The sequence below is a fragment of the Watersipora subatra genome, chromosome 10, assembly GCF_963576615.1.
Source record: "Watersipora subatra chromosome 10, tzWatSuba1.1, whole genome shotgun sequence".
NCBI lineage: Eukaryota > Metazoa > Bryozoa > Gymnolaemata > Cheilostomatida > Watersiporidae > Watersipora > Watersipora subatra.
The window spans coordinates 58363816-58383047 of record NC_088717.1 but is presented as its reverse complement, the minus strand read 5'-3'; the positions used below and the strand labels follow the sequence as shown (position 1 = coordinate 58383047).

The window sequence follows — 19232 nt, the reverse complement described above, 5'->3', positions numbered from 1 at the left end:
GTCTTTGAAAAGAATATGCACAGGGATAGAGTTTTAAGGACGAGAAGTCTGCTGCAAACTGGATTTGAACTCACATTCTCCAGTTCTGCGGACATCCATATACCGTATCCAATTCACTGCAATATTCTGCGAATCATGTTTTGCATTATCTTCAACAACATAATTTTATTATACAATTTTTACAAGCAAAAATATTTTCATGTCGGCATAAAGCTTTTATTAAAGATATTCATCAAGTCGTAGCCACTCATATAGTTTTAGCTGATACAATAAGACAAATTCATCTACTGCAACAAACTCAAACAAAACATCATGGTTTATGCAGCACACATTCTAGTCTCTCTTTCCCCTTTATGGCAGTTTCCACACTGACAAAGCTGCTTCGGCTGGTGTAAAACGATGATTAGTGATAGCAAAAAGTTATAATTTTGTTAATTAGTACATGTATTAATGAGTACTAAAATATTACCTTTAGTATATTCATCAATCTAAGCCATTGTATTGCTAGATGCTAAAGAGTAAAAAGAAGCCGTCAAGAACTCAATGTACATACGTATCTCGCATACGCAGGAAATTACATTTTAGCCTCAAACAAGGAAATATAATCTGAATTTGAACTCAACGGGAAACTCTATAGGAGACTCAAAGTAAAAGATGCTGGAATGAGGTTTTTAAAAGAGGGCCTCATTCAAACGCATATATCTCTGGACAGGGTTGGTCTACAAAGACAAAAATGGCATCAAATTGTAGCTGATGTTTTAGCCTTTTATGGGTCTTAATTTCATTAAATCGAATTTGTTGACGCAATGACATCTTTAACAAAAATATTTTGCCACTGATGATGATAATAATGACTTCTAAGAACTACTAAAAGTTGATTTTTGTCTCTATGGCTTCGAATAAAGTGATATTCTACAGCGATAAAAACCGTTTCCATAGCCGTTGAGCAAATAACTTTTCGAATAAATGTCTGAAGCAATTTATCATTGCGTTGGAATGGACCAAACAAATCCGTTTGAGTTAACCTTGTGTTTGAGATGAAATGTTACATTTTATCCGAGGGCAAGTTATCCGAGTTTGACTGTACTTAGCCGTGGAAAGTTCCTAAAAATTTGGGACGGCTCAGCCGACCAGCTGCTCCAGGGAATACGGGCCTGGTTCACTGATAAGAAAAAAATTTCAATTTGAGACTAGTTTGTAATTGTGAACCGCAGGTAGAATGGTGTGGGCGAGGTCGATAATGCAATTTGATCGCTTGCTGCCATTTGTTTCTTGGACTATCAAGGAACAAAGCTATTTAATTTCGCTGTTTCGCTCGTTCGTTATGATAGTTTAGTTTCGCACATGAAATTTTCGCGAGAGGATGACTCAGCGAAAGTTAGATGAGGCAAATACATAAGTGTCCTAGGGTCTTCGTATCCATGTGAAGATCTAACAGTTATTGTTGAGATTTCTTTGTCGATAACTTTGACTAGCTCAGGTTAAAATTTAGTGTCAGCTTTGCTAAGATGTTCATACTGTTTCACAAGCACTTGATCTCCTACTGCAAGATTGGGAATGACCGCTTTGATTTTCTTGAAGACGTATTGTTCGACATTGTTTAGCGTTATGTAGAGCATCGAGTTTCTTATCTTTGTAGCTACATATGTCTGCTCAACAAACTCTGGAATCTACATACGTTCTCAATATTTTACCAAATAATGATTCGGCTGGACTTTTCCCAGTAGCGGTGCGAGGAATGTTTATGAAAAGAAATATTTGTGGAGGTCTATTTTTTGGCCAAGTCTTGTGTTTGTTGTAATATGAGTATATTTTATTGTACCAAACACTGTTTAGGTAGATGCAATTATAAGTTCATTGGAACCTAGTAACACTAACGACCTCAGATCCTGGCTAAGGTTATTAGATTATTATTATTATCCAGAGAAACTGCACAGTACTGTGAACTAAACACTGGTACTGTGAACTAGACAATGGTACTGTGAACTAGAAACTGGTGCTGTACTAGACACTGGTATTGTACTAAACACTGGTACTGTACTAAACACTGGTACTGTACTAGACACTTCTACGGTACTAGACACTGCTACTGTACTAGACACTGCTACTGTACTAGGCACTGCTACTGTACTAGTCACTGGTACTGTACTAGACGCTGCTACTGTACTAGACGCTGCTACTGTACTAGACACTGCTACTGTATGTACTAGACACTGCTACTGTATGTACTAGACACTGCTACTGTACTAGACACTGCTACTATACTAGACACTGCTACTATACTAAACACTGCTACTATACTAAACATTGCTACTGTACTAGACATTGCTACTGTACGAGACACCGCTAGTATTATACTAGACACCGCTACTATGCCATTGAGTTAGCTGATGGCAAAAGCTAAAAAGTTTGTATCTGGAGGAGTATCGAAAAAAGCATTCCAAAAGTGGAAAATGATTTGAGCAGCTGCGAAATCTTAAGATGTTTTAATCTAGAATGCCAATTAAAAGTAATAGTGAAGACATTTCCAGGACGCCTTGTTGCAATTTTGGTGCAAATACAAAATGATGGGCTAAGAGTTATTTGCTGTGGGAGTCGAAGTGTAATAGGCAGAACATCGCAATTGCAAAGTTAAGAAGGATGTGTTAGTACTTGTTTGAACTTGCAAGAGATTTAGCTAACAGGCCATGAACCACTAAAAGCAATCTATGGCACAAGGTCAGAAACATGCGATAGGATAAAGTGATAGGTGCTGAGGCTAATACTGTATGACTACAATGTCGTGTGTTGGCCTAAAGTCCAAAATATTGTTGTCACACTGAGCTTGTGTCATGCTAAGCACAATAGAACCCACAACTCTGTCCCATATCGTAGATCGATGTATTCCTAGATTATTAGTCATTATTAGTTTTATTGACTCTAGCCTGTTGTCCAGCATTGTCATTTACTGTAACCTGTCACCAATCACTACAGTACAGGTTATTACAGCATTTTTATGTCTGCTTTTCTAGTACAAAGATGTCGAACCAGAAGACGAGGATGTGATTGACCTCAACTCATTAACCATTGTTCGGAATAAGGGTAGGCCTTCTGTTGAGCCATTGATATCGATTCAAATATGGCTTATATTATAATGGAGCGCTGATATAACTTTCTGAATTTATCAAATTCCTTGTAGTTACATAGTTGTGAAGTTGTGTGAGGTAATTACCATTCCTGGTAATTAAATGCATAAAATCTATTTCTCTCATATTCACTAATCTACTTGTAGCTTTAACAATGATAATTGCCAGCATCAATGCTTTAGCCATCCTGTCATAGCTGAGCAACAAGAAACCTTCATATTCATGCGTATTTAGCGTCAATTCTAACAGAATTTTAGCCGGCTGCACAAGGCATAGCATTGCAGAAAGGTTGTCTCAGTATCATATTCAGAGTTCTCCGACTCATCTTTGCTAATCTCATGTCATCTACAAGACATCACTCGCTGCTGTCAATTGCTATAAGATTATAAGTCAGGTTCTGCTAATCAGCTGGTGGTTATTGAGGCCCACTATCCTCGATAAATAAACGATATTAATATAAGTACCCCTGTTTCTTGTAGCCATGCTCAGTGAAGTTCGTTGTTAAATGTCCTGGTTTTTCAGTTGAACCAATCTGTTAACACTATGCTGTTAACACCAATTTGTTAATACCAATATGTTAACACCATGCTGTTAACACTAATATGTTAGCACCATGTTACTAACACCAATCTGTTAATGCCACGCTGTTAAGCAGTCTTTGATGAATAATCACAATTGTTCAGGTCATTTGAAGGATCAGTTTTTTTGTAATTAACTAAAATGTACGTGTTTATGTGGCCAGAGCTCAAAAGGCAGCTGTCTTAACTTGTTATTTGCTAGCATAGGTATGGAATAGCGTGTTGCTTATGCAAGGATTTGTTATTTTCACCTATGACATTCTGGCATTCAAATTTCCGTATGCGTATAACGCTTGCGCAAAAACTAGTTTTTTTCTGAGTTGTCTTATTGAATAAAGCTAAACCATTGTCCAAACGGTCAAAGATCAACTTCTACAAAATTTTAGTTGGTTTTATCATAAAGTACCGATATTTTAAATTTTTTTCTATCATTTTTGTTTTTGTTGTTTGAGGTGGTCTGACTGCCAGGATGTTTCAAGATTGAAATCGACAAAACTTGGTTGTGGCTAAAATGTTCAGAAGAAAAAAACGTCGAGGACTGCCTTTACCTGTATCTTCTTTTATCGTTTCTAATATTATCACTCTTGTAAAAAGTTTTTATAGTTCTAAAAAGTAAAGCGTTTTAGCGACGCTTGGGCGGAGTTTGTCATTCAAGGTCAAATCTCATGCGAATGTAACTAAAAGTAGTTGGTGTCTCCGTGAATATACCACTGAAATTGCGCTGCGCAAGTGAGCAAAAGATTTTTAGTCTGGAACTAGATCGTGATCGATTGAAGCATTCTGGGTAACTCGACTCGGACTAGCATCTATAGACAAGAAGGAACAGTTTTTCATTCACGTTATCAAATAACCGATCGGCACTGTAAACATTGTTTTCTAGCCTTAGCCAAATATACATGTACATTTTATTTTAGTCTGTTATAAGAAAACTGATGTCTCTAATGACCTGAGATTTTGTGGTTCTGCATAAAGGACTCTGTTTAAGAATAAGAAGGCTAGCAATAAGAACAGGCTCTTATTGTTTCTCCTGAATATGCCTCAACAAGAGGCATTCTCCTGAATATGCCTCAACAAGAGGCATTCTCCTGAATATGCCTCAACAAGAGGCATTCTCCTGAGTATGCCTCAACAAGACAATTAAAATTTCAGTCTTATCAGGTTCAAACAGACTGTCAGTCATCTTCTATTGGTAACTTCTAGTAGTTGATAGATTTAATCCCTATTTCAAAGTCAAAGATTTCTTCCAGTAAATGATAAAGTTCATCTCCTTTTCAAAGTCTAAGATTTTTTCAATTAGATGGTGCATTTCATCTTCAAGTTTTTTCTCCAGTAGATGGTAGATTTTATCCCCAATTCAGAGTCAAAGACTTTACTTAGTAATGTGGTTAATTGTGTCGTTTTTTTCACTCTAGGCTTTATTAGGAAACTGGTACAAAAAGAAAGGAATGTCTGGATATCTAAAACTGGTAAGTCATCTATTCGTGTCACATTCTCTCTGCATTTAGATACTTAACAATATAAATCAATAGGAAAATGTAGATTATGTTCAAATATGTACGTGGTCCTAGCACTGTCCAGCTCCCCACTCCTATCTTATACCGAGATATTGTACCGTACTACACTCGCTCTTGTTAAGATCACGAGTTAGGCACTTACTGATTTGTCTAAAGGAAATCTTTATAAACGATCACAGCCTAATGTGTGCTGGTTTGGTATAACTTTATATCTATTCAGTGTTTTTTGCTCTGGTCTGTCTCTGAATATTTGACGATATACTCTTTGATGCTGAAAGACTGATTGCTCTAGTCATTCTTGCTTAGGCCTAATGAAAGATACATCTTAAATTTCAAGAGATTCTCAAATTGATAACAAATGATTGTTTGTAGCAACTGATGAATAATAATAATAGATCCTTTCACCCTCTAGATTTAAGTATTTCATTTCATAACTTTATTGCATACTTGCAACCGATATGGCTGTTAAAAAAGAATGATTGCATGTTAGAATATACTTCACACATTCAAATATATATGAGTATAAACTACTGCTGTAGTTACCTCTTTAGGTGGTAGTGCTGATGGATACCAGACAGAAGAGGAAACCTATCTTGGTAAGTAGTCTTAAATCTTGCAGTAATAGCAATAGTGATGTACTGTCATACATTATTATCCACTAGGAGTAATTATTCACCGGTAGTAATTATCCACCGGTAGTAATTATTCACCGGTAGTAATTATCCACCGGTAGTAATTATCCACTGGTAGTAATTATCCACCAGGAGTAATTATCTACCGATAATAATTATCCACCGGTAGTAATTATCCACCGATAGTAATTATCCACCGGTACTAATTATCCGCCGGTAGTAATTATCCGCCGGTAGTAATTATCCGCCGGTAGTAATTATCCACCAGGAGTAATTATCTACCGATAATAATTATCTACCGGTAGTAATTATCCACCCGTAGTAATTATCCACCGATAGTAATTATCCACTGGTACTAATTATCTGCCGGTAGTAATTATCCACCGGTAGTAAATATCCACCGGTAGTAATTATCCACCGGTAGTAATTATCCACCGGTAGTAAATATCCACCGGTAGTAATTATCCACCGGTAGTATTTATCCGCCGGTAGTAATTATCCGCCGGTAGTATTTATCCGCTGGTAGTAATTATCCGCCGGTAGTAATTATCCGCCGGTAGTAAATATCCACCGGTAGTAATTATCCACCGGTAGTAATTATCCACCGGTAGTAAATATCCACCGGTAGTAATTATCCACCGGTAGTATTTATCCATCGGTAGTAATTATCCGCCGGTAATAATTATCCGCCGGTAGTAATTATCCACCGGTAGTAGTTATCCACCGGTAGTAGTTATCCACCGGTAGTAATTGTCCACCGGTAGTAATTATCCACCGGTAGTAATTATCCACCGGTAGTAAATATCCACCAGTAGTATTTATCCATCGGTAGTAATTATCCGCCGGTAGTAATTATCCGCCGGTAGTAATTATCCGCCGGTAGTAATTATCCACCGGTAGTAGTTATCCACCGGTAGTAATTATCCACCGGTAGTAATTGTCCACCGGTAGTAATTATCCACCAGGAGTAATTATCCACCGATAATAATTATCCACTGGTACTAGTTATCTGCCGGTAGTAAATATCCACCGGTAGTAATTATCCACCGGTAGTAAATATCCACCGGTAGTAATTATCCGCCGGTAGTAATTATCCGCCGGTAGTAATTATCCGCCGGTAGTAATTATCCGCCGGTAGTAATTATCCGCCGGTAGTAATTATCCGCCGGTAGTAGTTGTCCGCCGGTAGTAATTATCCACCGGTAGTAATTATCCACCGGTAGTAATTATCCACCGGTAGTAATTATCCACCGGTAGTAATTATCCACCGGTAGTAGTTATCCACCGGTAGTAATTATCCACCGGTAGTAATTATCCACCGGTAGTAATTATCCACCAGGAGTAATTATCCACCGATAATAATTATCCACTGGTACTAGTTATCTGCCGGTAGTAAATATCCACCGGTAGTAATTATCCACCGGTAGTAAATATCCACCGGTAGTAATTATCCGCCGGTAGTAATTATCCGCCGGTAGTAATTATCCGCCGGTAGTAATTATCCGCCGGTAGTAATTATCCGCCGGTAGTAATTATCCGCCGGTAGTAATTATCCGCCGGTAGTAGTTATCCGCCGGTAGTAATTATCCACCGGTAGTAATTATCCACCGGTAGTAATTATCCACCGGTAGTAATTATCCACCGGTAGTAATTATCCACCGGTAGTAATTATCCACCGGTAGTAATTATCCACCGGTAGTAATTATCCACCGGTAGTAATTATCCATCGGTAGTAGCCTAAATATCCACCGGTAGTAATTATCCACCGGTAGTAGCTATCCACCGGTAGTAATTATCCACCGGTAGTAATTATCCACCGGTAGTAAATATCCACCGGTAGTAATTATCCACCGGTAGTATTTATCCATCGGTAGTAATTATCCACCGGTAGTAATTATCCACCGGTAGTAAATATCCACCGGTAGTATTTATCCATCGGTAGTAATTATCCGCCGGTAGTAATTATCCGCCGGTAGTAATTATCCGCCGGTAGTAATTATCCGCCGGTAGTAGTTATCCACTGGTAGTAGTTATCCACCGGTAGTAATTGTCCACCGGTAGTAATTATCCACCGGTAGTAATTATCCACCAGGAGTAATTATCCACCGATAATAATTATCCACTGGTACTAGTTATCTGCCGGTAGTAAATATCCACCGGTAGTAATTATCCACCGGTAGTAAATATCCGCCGGTAGTAATTATCCGCCGGTAGTAATTATCCGCCGGTAGTAATTATCCGCCGGTAGTAATTATCCGCCGGTAGTAATTATCCGCCGGTAGTAATTATCCGCCGGTAGTAGTTATCCGCCGGTAGTAATTATCCGCCGGTAGTAATTATCCACCGGTAGTAATTATCCACCGGTAGTAATTATCCACCGGTAGTAATTATCCACCGGTAGTAATTATCCATCGGTAGTAGCCTAAATATCCACCGGTAGTAATTATCCACCGGTAGTAGCCTAAATATCCACCGGTAGTAATTATCCACCGGTAGTAATTATCCACCGGTAGTAAATATCCACCGGTAGTAATTATCCACCGGTAGTATTTATCCATCGGTAGTAATTATCCACCGGTAGTAATTATCCACCGGTAGTAATTATCCATCGGTAGTAGCCTAAATATCCACCGGTAGTAATTATCCACCGGTAGTAAATATCGACTAGGATGTAATGTCATCATGCTACCCACAGGGTATTTACAAAATAGAGCAGTCATGCTTAGTAAGGCTGGAGTTTAAGACAGTGACATTGAATATATACTGTCTTCCATTAAAGTATTTCTTCATGGAGTGGTGCGTTTACCAAAGGCACTTGTAGTAATGCGCCTAGGTCTATGGGCCTATGGAGCATGTCACTGATAGAGTATCGCTTAAAGCACATAAATTATATAATTTTTTTATTATATAGTTCAATACAATACGCAATGCTTGAAATTAATTAGTCTCAGTCGTGCCCCTCAACATCACAATAACAAGAGAGGGCTAGTGCATAATATCATCGGGAAAACATAGTATGGTGCTTGGTATCTGAGTTATTTATCATAGAAGCAATCTGTACATGGAGAGCTGACACTGATTCCTTTGTCATCTTCATTGGTTCTCTGGAGTTGTCCTACTTTTGCCTGCCACTAGCGTCATTATCGCAGTTGATGAATATGAGCAATAAGCAATAAAATAAGCGGTAAGAGCACACAACACCGAATATGAAAATTGTGATGTCACAATTTTCGAGCCTATACCATTGAACATTTCTGTGGTAGAGCTCTGGGGAAATTCTATAAACACCAACCAATGTCTGTCTCACCATGTCAAACAATGGCTCATTCGAAAGCCAAGACTCTGATGTATTGAAATATATGATAAAAAAATTATTTAATCTTTGTGCTTTAACAGAAAGATGTTTCACAGCAGCCTAGTTTGTCATTGCTTGACTTTGTCTAAATGGTCAACAGTATCTTATTGTTTTACTCAATTTTATATAAAAGCCTGGTTTGTCATTGCTTGACTTTGTCTAAATGGTCAACAGTATCTTATTGTTTTACTCAATTTTATATAAAAGCCTGGTTTGTCATTGCTTGACTGTTTGTCTAAATGGTCAACAGTATCTTATTGTTTTACTCAATTTTATATAAAAATGATTTATTCTTTACCTTCAATTCTTTCAGAAGATGATGCCGATGTAGTTGATGATCCTGAAGAAGACCGGTGAGGCTGCTAGCTATTTACTAGCTATTTCAGTCTGTTACTATCAGGCTTCTTTTCTATCAAAACAATGTATCTGTGCTTGTGTTTTTTATATTACATGATGAGGTAGACCTATTGCTACTCTCACATTGTTGTATCTTGTGGTAGATCTATTGCTACTCTCACATTGTTGTATCTTGTGGTAGATCTATTGCTACTCTCACATTGTTGTATCTTGTGGTAGATCTATTGCTACTCTCACATTGATGGATCTTGTGGTAGATCTATTACCACTCTCACATTGATGTATCTTGTGGTAGATCTATTGCTACTCTCATATTGCTGTAGCTTGTTGTAGATCTATTGCTACTCTCACATTGTTGTATCGTGTGGTAGATCTATTGCTACTCTCACATTGTTGTATCTACTGGTAGATCTATTACTAATCTCACATTGTTGTAGTTTGTGGTAGATCTATTGCTACACTCGCATTGTTGTAGCACACAAAATACTCCCATATTCTTGGTATTGATACTTATATAGTTCGTAGAGTTGTAGGCTTGTTGGTCATCCTCAGAAGGGTGTATTGGATCTAGTCTTTGTTTTAGAGGAGGGTTTGTGAAGGTTGGGTTGAGAGGGCTCGTCTGCGATGTCATAGAGTTGGGTTTACAAAAAGACAAATTGGAAAGGGGCAAAAGGCATAAAGAGTTTAGTCGATTGGCCAATAGTAAGTTGTTTTACATAATTCTCGGCATTTTAGATTGTGCTTTACTTGCAATCGACATATTACATTTTGTTTTTCGCTACAATGGTCATGTTACAATGTGTTTCACACACGCTCGACAAGTTACATCGTGTTTCACACACACACACTTGACATGTTACATCGTGTTTTATGAAAAACTCAACAGTGTTAAATGTTATTTCACATTAGGGATAGGGATAGGGATTAGGGATAGGCACAGGGACGTGTAATAAAACTCGTCGAACTCGAACTTTACATGCATATAACTAGACACGAAACTAAAACCATATAAGGGTGCGTAAACTTATAGATAGAGAGGCAAACTTGCACATATCTTTTTATGACACAAAAGGTTACTTGGAAGGCATGGTGATATATATATATATACAGTCAAACATGGATAACTCGCCCACGGATAGCTCGAACACATGGTAAACTCGAACGGTTTCTTTGGTCCATTCCCACGTAATGATAAATTGCTTTAGATAACTCGACCTCAATTCTGTTAACTCGAACAGTTTTTTGCCCAACGGCTACCGAGCCGGTTGTTATCGCTTTAGAAAATCACTTTATTCCAAGTCATAGAGGTAAACCTCAACCTTTCGTAAATCATAGGCGTCGTTATTACCACCGTCGGCAAAATATTTTTGTCAACGACTTTTCTAAAGGTTTGGTGAATTTTGATTTTTACCAAACATCCGCTTAGCGATCGCCTTTCGGAAGCATGGAAAAGTGAGGTGACCTTCGCATAAACTTCAAGAAAAATCGGCAAAATTGATCTCGGTTAAAACGCTCAAAAAAAGAGATGTCTTTTCTTCTGAGCATTTCAACAACGATCAAGTTTTGCCAATATTAGTCTAAAAAACGTCCTGGCAATAACATCACCTCAAACAACAAAACAATCTCAAGTGATAAAAAAATTTCCTATACTTTTTGATAAAAAAGTATTAAACTGTACATTAGAAGCATTTAATTTGAAAAAAGCCATTTATGCTTTTGATTTCTATTATAGTTTGTATATGTGCATGTATCTACTAATAAATAAATACATGGACTTGTGACAGTGCTCTGATAACTTGAACACTTTCGCTCGGTCCCGTGAAGTTCGAGTTATCGATGTTTAACGGGGGGGGTCCGAGATCAAACCTTTTTCGGTACGGACTCTTTATTCCAAGATTTTAATAGCTATAACCGGAATGCAGACAGACAGATCACATACTTTGATAAATATATATACAGTAGACGCTCCTATAACGTATACCTCCTATAATTTAAGTTCCAAATAATGTAAAAAATGTATGTGAAGATTTTGCTTCCTACTACTTAAAAAATTCCATATAACGTAAAGTGTCACTTCGGAAGAGTTTTCAAAATTGATTTGGTCGTTAGTTTATTTTGCCGCACTTGCGGAAGATCTAGAACTAGCATTCTATCTATCTAGTGCAGAACGCACTAGCGTTATATCTATTATATATAACTTTCGTGACATTCTAGTTCTTCGTAATAGATCGTTAAATGTGTCGACTAAAAGGCAAATAGGATAGCTGTGCAATTATTAATAAATGCAAAGACAATCGATTGGTGCAGGTGTTACAGCGTCGGTCTACCAATCTAAATGTCACGAGTTGGAGTGTCGTCAAAAATTATCTTTATCCTAACCTTGACCACTGGATAGTGATAGATGACGAACAGGTAGAACTGCTTTTTATAGTAAAAAAATTTTGTTGTTTTGCCTTATTGTAGGCGTACAAAATATTTGTTATTAGCTTTACTTTGCAGAATAGACTTTGCTCTTTATAAAATAAGCAAATCGTTGTAAATGAACGTCGAAAGTGTGCAATCCCTATCAACTTATTGTAAAATTACCTCAATCATGGTCTATAAAACCAGTGAGAATGATCATAAAAAGAAGAAAAGTTGTCGATGCAAACCAATAATTCTGCCGTTACCGTACAGCCCACAACTTAAAAGAATCAAGTTAAGTTTTTCCTCTTTGCATGGCCAAAGAGGTGAGTTTGGAAATATCTTGGAACGGATTAGGCAATTTACATATATTTTACTGTTATAACATAAATTCCCTATGACGTAAATGTTCCTGGAACGGATTGTTTACGATATAGGAGCGTCTACTGTATCGACGCTCCTATACGGGAGATATTTGCATATACGCGCTATTCTAGCAATCATTTTTGTAATGAATGTTGACATGTTTGTTACAAGGCTGCTAGATTTTATGTAAAAAATTGCAATTGTTACTTCACTGTATGTGCTTTCTGGCTACTGCACTGTCGGTCAATACCTACTAGAAATTGAATTTTATAATGGGAGTCATGTTCTTACTCCTTCAAAAAACTACAATTGGAAAATCTGGATTGTATGGTAGTACACAGTTAGGGATGGCAGTCAGTGGTGTAGTTAGGGATAATAGTCAGGGGTGCATTTAGAGATGATAGTCAGGGGTGCAGTTAGAGATGATAGTCAGGGTTGCAGTTAGAGATGATAGTCAGGGTTGCAGTTAGAGATGATAGTCAGGGGTGCAGTTAGGAATGATAGTCAAGTATGCAGTTAGAGATGATAGTCAGGGGTGCATTCAGAGATGATAGTCAGGGGTGCAGTTAGAGATGATAGTCAGGGGTGCAGTTAGGGATGATAGTCAGGTATGCATTTAGAGATGATAGTCACAGGTGCAGTTAGAGATGATAGTCAGGGTTGCAGTTAGAGATGATAGTCAGGGGTGCAGTTAGAGATGATAGTCAGGGGTGCAGTTAGAGATGATAGTCAGGGGTGCTGTTAGAGATGATAGTCAGGGGTGCAGTTAGAGATGATAGTCAGGAGTGCAGTTAGAGATGATAGTCAGGGGTGCAGTTAGAGATGATAGTTAGAGGTGTAGTTAAGGATGATAGGGGTAATAGTAATAGGTAAACATCGAAGTTATAGATTGCGGTGGGTGATACAGAAAAGGTGCGATGCATTCCAGGGTTTATAATTGTCATTTGGAAATCCTTTGAATTTATGGGGGTGATTATCTGAATTCCAATTGGATGTTTTCTTTTGCATACAAAATTTCTTTAGTTTATAATGCTTTACAGAACAGAGGCCACAAAGCAGATGCCATGAAGAATCACTGGCTAATAAGAAGCCACCAGCTAAGCGGAGACGAGTTGAGTTTGTCACTATTAAAAACCCCGATTCTATCCGTAAGCTCTTTGTAATTGTGAAACCATAACAGTTAATAGTCTACCAATAGATCTCTTCTGATTGTACCATCACATGCTTATGTGGTTCATTTGTGTGTAAAAGATGTAAGGGATGATTTTACTGACACAAAAGTGAGAAAATGTTCTCTTTTTGTAGTCTGTACAAGTGTTCCCTTAGTAGTCTGTACAAGTGTTCCCTTAGTAGTCTGTACAAGTGTTTCCTTAGTAGTCTATACATGTGTTCCCTTAGTAGTCTGTACAAGTGTTGCCTTAGTAGGCTGTACATGTGTTCCCTTAATAGTCTGTACATGTGTTCCCTTAGTAGTCTGTACAAGTGTTGCCTTAGTAGTCTGTACATGTGTTCCCTTAGTAGGCTGTACATGTGTTCCCTTAGTAGTCTGTACATGTGTTCCCTTAGTAGTCTGTACATGTGTTGCCTTAGTAGTCTGTACATGTGTTCCCTTAGTAGTCTGTACATGTGTTCCCTTAATAGTCTGTACATGTGTTCCCTTAGTAGTCTATACATGTGTTCCCTTAGTAGTCTGTACATGTGTTCCCTTAGTAGGCTGTACATGTGTTCCCTTAGTAGTCTGTACATGTGTTCCTATAGTAGTCTGTACATGTGTTCCCTTAGTAAGCTATACATGTGTTCCCTTAGTAGTCTGTACACGTGTTCCCTTAGTAGGCTGTACATGTGTTCCCTTAGTAGGCTGTACATGTGTTCCCTTAGTGGTCTGTACACGTGTTCCCTTAGTAGTCTGTACATGTGTTCCCTTAGTAGTCTGTACATGTGTTCCCTTAGTAGTCTGTACATGTGTTCCCTTAGTAGTCTGTACATGTGTTCCCTTAGTAGTCTATACATGTGTTCCCTTAGTAGTCTGTACATGTGTTCCCTTAGTAGGCTGTACATGTGTTCCCTTAGTAGTCTGTACATGTGTTCCTATAGTAGTCTGTACATGTGTTCCCTTAGTAAGCTATACATGTGTTCCCTTAGTAGTCTGTACACGTGTTCCCTTAGTAGGCTGTACATGTGTTCCCTTAGTAGTCTGTACATGTGTTCCCTTAGTAGTCTGTACATGTGTTCCCTTAATAGTCTGTACATGTGTTCCCTTAGTAGGCTGTACATGTGTTCCCTTAGTAGTCTGTACATGTGTTCCTATAGTAGTCTGTACATGTGTTCCCTTAGTAGGCTGTACATGTGTTCCCTTAGTAGTCTGTACATGTGTTCCCTTAGTAGTCTGTACATGTGTTCCCTTAGTAGTCTGTACATGTGTTCCCTTAGTAGTCTGTGCATGTGTTCCCTTAGTAGTCTGTACATGTGTTCTTTTGTTTTAGCTGATGATCCACTAATAGCACTTATTAGCAGTCCTTCTTGTGGAAAAAAGCAGTTGCCGTTTGTAAGGTATGATATGGTACTGCACTACTCACTGATACTGTACTAGACACTGCTACTGTACTAGACACTGCTACTGTACTAGTCACTGCTACTGTACTAGACACTGGTACTGTAATAAACACTGCTACTGTACTAGACGCTGGTACTGTACTAAACACTGCTACTGTACTAGATGCTGGTACTGTACTAGTCACTGCTATTGTACTAGACACTGCTACTGTACTAGACACTGGTACTGTACTAGTCACTGGTACTGTACTAGTCACTGTTATTGTACTAGACTCTGCTACTGTACTAGACACTGCTACTGTACTAGACACTGCTACTGTACTAGACACTGCTACTGTACTAGACACTGCTACTGTACTAGTCACTGGTACTGTACTAGACGCTGGTACTGTACTAGACACTGCTACTGTACTAGTCACTGGTACTGTACTAGATGCTGGTACTGTACTAGACGCTGGTACTGTACTAAACACTGCTACTGTACTAGACGCTGGTATTGTCAGGACTACATAAACATTATATTTTGCATTAAAAACTATTATGGTTTAACACGAGGTTTAGAATTAAATTTTTGCCGGAATTTTATGTCATCTGTGAAAGTTTAGTTTGTTATGGCACTTGTTTGTAGAGGTTTGAGTGGATTTATTACTCACAAATATTAAGAGCTCCTGTCTACTTCCTCATTCTGCTTTTACTTGTAGAGAAAGGTCCAAAGATATCATAAAAGATGAAACCCTCTCTCCAGCTACTTCCACATCTTTGCTTTTCTCTCAGCTTCATCTCAACTCACCCCGATCAAGAAGCCAGAAAAAGCTTTCTTTTACTAATCCTGAAGGTCCTCGACACAAAACTCTCACATCAACACCCTTACTCAGGTTCTCAGCTAACCCTTCACGGCATTAATGTTTATGTGTATTCCTATCTATTCCTTTGTTTCCTGTTGTATCTCTAACGGAAGATCTCTTTCTTATTACACATGCAAGAAGCCAGTCAAGCTCAAGTCTACTTACAATAGTTAATCTTTTCTGCATCAAAGTCAGCAAATAGTTTGTGTGCCCGGCACGCAAAATAGCTGTTGTGATTTAATTTATGTTGTGTGTTGGAATCATCTGCCCTTAAGTTGTTTATAAGGTATACAACGTATCGTCCAGCTCATTCAGTAACTATTCTTTGTTTTATAAAAAACACGTTGTGAAGGCAATTTTTAATTGGCTTTGGTATAAGGGGTTGATTTGTTTACTTTTAGTAAAGGTCATCCATGAAGCCAAAGACCTTTCTAGAATTAGCCTTTTTAGACACCCCATCTATAGTTTTGTACAGTAGACAAGGGTTATTCTCTAGTTCTTAAAGTTAAGAATAGCTCAACTCTTTTTAGTATAGTTTAATAACACTAAGTTGTGGGCAGGGAAAATTAGAAATGCCTCAGAATAATTTTGCCTATCAAAAAATATAGATTGCTTTGGGACAGAAAAAGCAGATGGACATTGGCCAATAATAATGATATAAAGGGATTGTTATTACTATTCCCTAATAGCGCTCAGACCCGAGCGAGTCATTAACAGGTTTTTTCTTGCGGAGGGAAGCAACTCCAACTTTTGAGCACTTCTACTCGAATAGTCTGCAGCTATTGCTACCATGTATTGATACAATCTCAATTAGGAGAGTTGTCTGCTAGTCATTGCAAGTGTAGATAACCCTAATTATCTGTTGAAGCCTAACTAGCCTGTTGTGAATAAAAGACACTATCTGTTTTTAACACCCTAATCGCTGCCAAGTTTTGATTGGAGTGTTCAAGGGAACTTTGACGATGACATGTTGGTTGATTCTGACACTAATCCCCATGCATATCCCAGATGGCATTTTTAAGATAAGCAATGACATTGTTACATGAAAGGCTCATTGGTTGCCAGTTTGGCGTCCTCGCTTTAAGTGGGAAATCTGAGGAAATAATTTATCCTGCTTTTGATTAAGTATTTTTTCACAAAACATCAGTGTGCACTGGCCATGAGGTACACTCCAGACATCAGTGTGCACTGGCCATGAGGTACACTCCAAACATCAGTGTGCACTGGCTATGAGGTACACTCCAGACATCAGTGTGCACTGGTCATAAGGTACACTCCAAACATCAGTGTGCACTGGTCATAAGGTACACTCCAAACATCAGTGTGCACTGGCCATGAGGTACACTCCAGACATCAGTGTGCACTGGCCATGAGGTACACTCCAGACATCAGTGTGCACTGGCCATGAGGTACACTCCAGACATCAGTGTGCACTGACCATAAGGTACACTCTAAACTACCTCAAATTGGAAAAATCGGTTGCTTTGCTACTCTTTGTTATAAGGGGGTTTTGTTAATACATACATACATGCCATTTCCTTTCATAATCATCATTAAAATAAATAGTATAAAAGGCGATGCCTTGCTGTTGTTGTTGTTGTTATAAAGGCGATGCCTTGCTGTTGTTGTTGTTGTGATAAAAGGCGATGCCTTGCTGTTGTTGTTGTTATAAAAGGCGATGTATAGCGTATCGGCCTACAATGCCATATTCAATGTGCATGTCATTAGATCACAGGTTATCATATTCAATGTTTTTACTAACTTTTTTAGAAAAATTAGGAATGCAGAACCAGAAGAACAGTTAGAAGCTAAACACTCGTATAATGACCATTCCGAATTATCTGCAAGCTATCATCGGTCGAACGCCATTAGCCCGGTTGCACTTCACAGAAGATACGACTTGTCAGATCGTTATTACATTGGAAAGGCACTTTCTATCAGTCCTCGGCACTCAAGTAGCCAAGGTCATTTAGTTACTGCCCGGCAAGGCTCTTCCGCCAATAAGACAGTTATGGCCAGCCTGCCAAATCGTGGCACCATCACTCACAAAGCATTGAGCTTCCCCGAGGGCAAGGCAGCATTAAATGATTCGTCGAAGAGTAGTATTGCTGGTAATTTGTCCTCCGACAGCGTGTCCTTCCAGCACCAGTCTAGAAGTTACCATTCTTATAGCGAGCCATCAGAGAACGATTCACTAGAAAGCGGTTCTACCTGCAACAGATCCTTAGAAACCTCTTCTAATCACAGCAAATCAGCAGAAAATTTTTCTACCTGCAGTATGATAGTAGAAAGGTCTTTTACTCGCAGTAGGTCATTAGAGAGCCTTTCCTCTAGCAGTATGTTTGTATCAAGCGGTTCCTCTCACAGAAATTCAATAGAGAATGCATCTTTAAACAGGGATTCAGCCAGTGGTTTGTCTTTTTATGATGGATAATAACCTTTTTAACCATTTGACAATGTTCCTCTCTTATCTCAAGGCACAGTTGTTCAGTCTTCTCATAACGGATGACATCTCAAGTTCCTGTGTCATTTTAATTCGCTTATTTTAATATAATTTGTCTTCTTTGCATTGTTAGCTAAAGATGTCAAGTAAATGACTTCATACATATACATGAAAAGTAGGTACATACTGTGGACTTAATTCTCTGCATACTGTCTGCGCAGCAATAATCCTTTTGAGTTTTTTTATGTTCCAATTAAATTAAAAGAAAAGTTTTGTTATGTAATTTAGTCATCTAAAAGTAATGCGTTTTTGCAAAAGGCACTCATCTCGCTTGTTTCCTCTGGTTTACATCTTTTCATTTCATGGAATCACAATGTTTCCTATGAAAAGCATGAATAAATTTGTTCTAGCAAGCTTTTTACGTTTATAGTATTTGTACCTGCTTATATATATATAGGCCTATATATAGTATATGTGGTTTACACCGTACAGTGCTCAATAATCGAGTCAATTAGAGCTGTGTATGAAGTTTATTAAAAACTACAGGTTAAAATCATTACTACTATTAGTTTCATGCAATCGCGTTGCAGTCTTCAGGTAGAATGACTAAAATGTATAATGTACAAGCTATAAAATTACTTTATAAAGCTGAAGGCTCAATACTATTGTATGATATATATATAGTATACAGCAAATATGTAGTCAAATTATGTTATTGAGCTAATTAGGTGTTTTCTAGCATGCCAGCATGTTGGTATCAGCTCACTTCTAGTGTTAAGGCTGGCTAACTTCGGTTCGAATATGATGAAGTACTTTTCCCATAGACATAACTGGCAAGATTTTGTTGATGTGTTGTATGACCGCGCTCTTTGGATGATCTTCCAGTTTATATCATAGCGAATGTTCTTGTCTTTTAAGTCCCATATGTATTTACACAATTCTGTTTGTAACCTTTTAGTAGGATATTTAAAAGATGTTTTGTGGTTATATATATCTATATACATGTATATTTCTCAAAGTCCGTCTGTTGGAATTCCGTCTGTTGGAAATCCGGCTATAGC

The 19232-nt window shown here is 38.1% G+C and overlaps 1 protein-coding gene across 1 annotated transcript in view; it reads left to right on the top strand.

Annotated features, from left to right (window-relative positions):
• The window catches only part of LOC137406247 (uncharacterized), a 30923-nt gene extending 12345 nt beyond the window's left edge, over nucleotides 1-18578 (top strand). Inside the window, exons 2-10 of the mRNA XM_068092786.1 lie at nucleotides 3012-3081; nucleotides 5116-5169; nucleotides 5769-5813; nucleotides 9518-9557; nucleotides 10145-10263; nucleotides 13371-13478; nucleotides 14814-14880; nucleotides 15585-15758; nucleotides 17499-18578. Coding sequence (XP_067948887.1) covers nucleotides 3012-3081; nucleotides 5116-5169; nucleotides 5769-5813; nucleotides 9518-9557; nucleotides 10145-10263; nucleotides 13371-13478; nucleotides 14814-14880; nucleotides 15585-15758; nucleotides 17499-18162 — 1341 coding nt within the window. The 3' untranslated portion in view covers nucleotides 18163-18578. The remainder of the gene's footprint in view (nucleotides 1-3011; nucleotides 3082-5115; nucleotides 5170-5768; nucleotides 5814-9517; nucleotides 9558-10144; nucleotides 10264-13370; nucleotides 13479-14813; nucleotides 14881-15584; nucleotides 15759-17498) is intronic.
• Nucleotides 18579-19232: the final 654 nt, after the last annotated feature.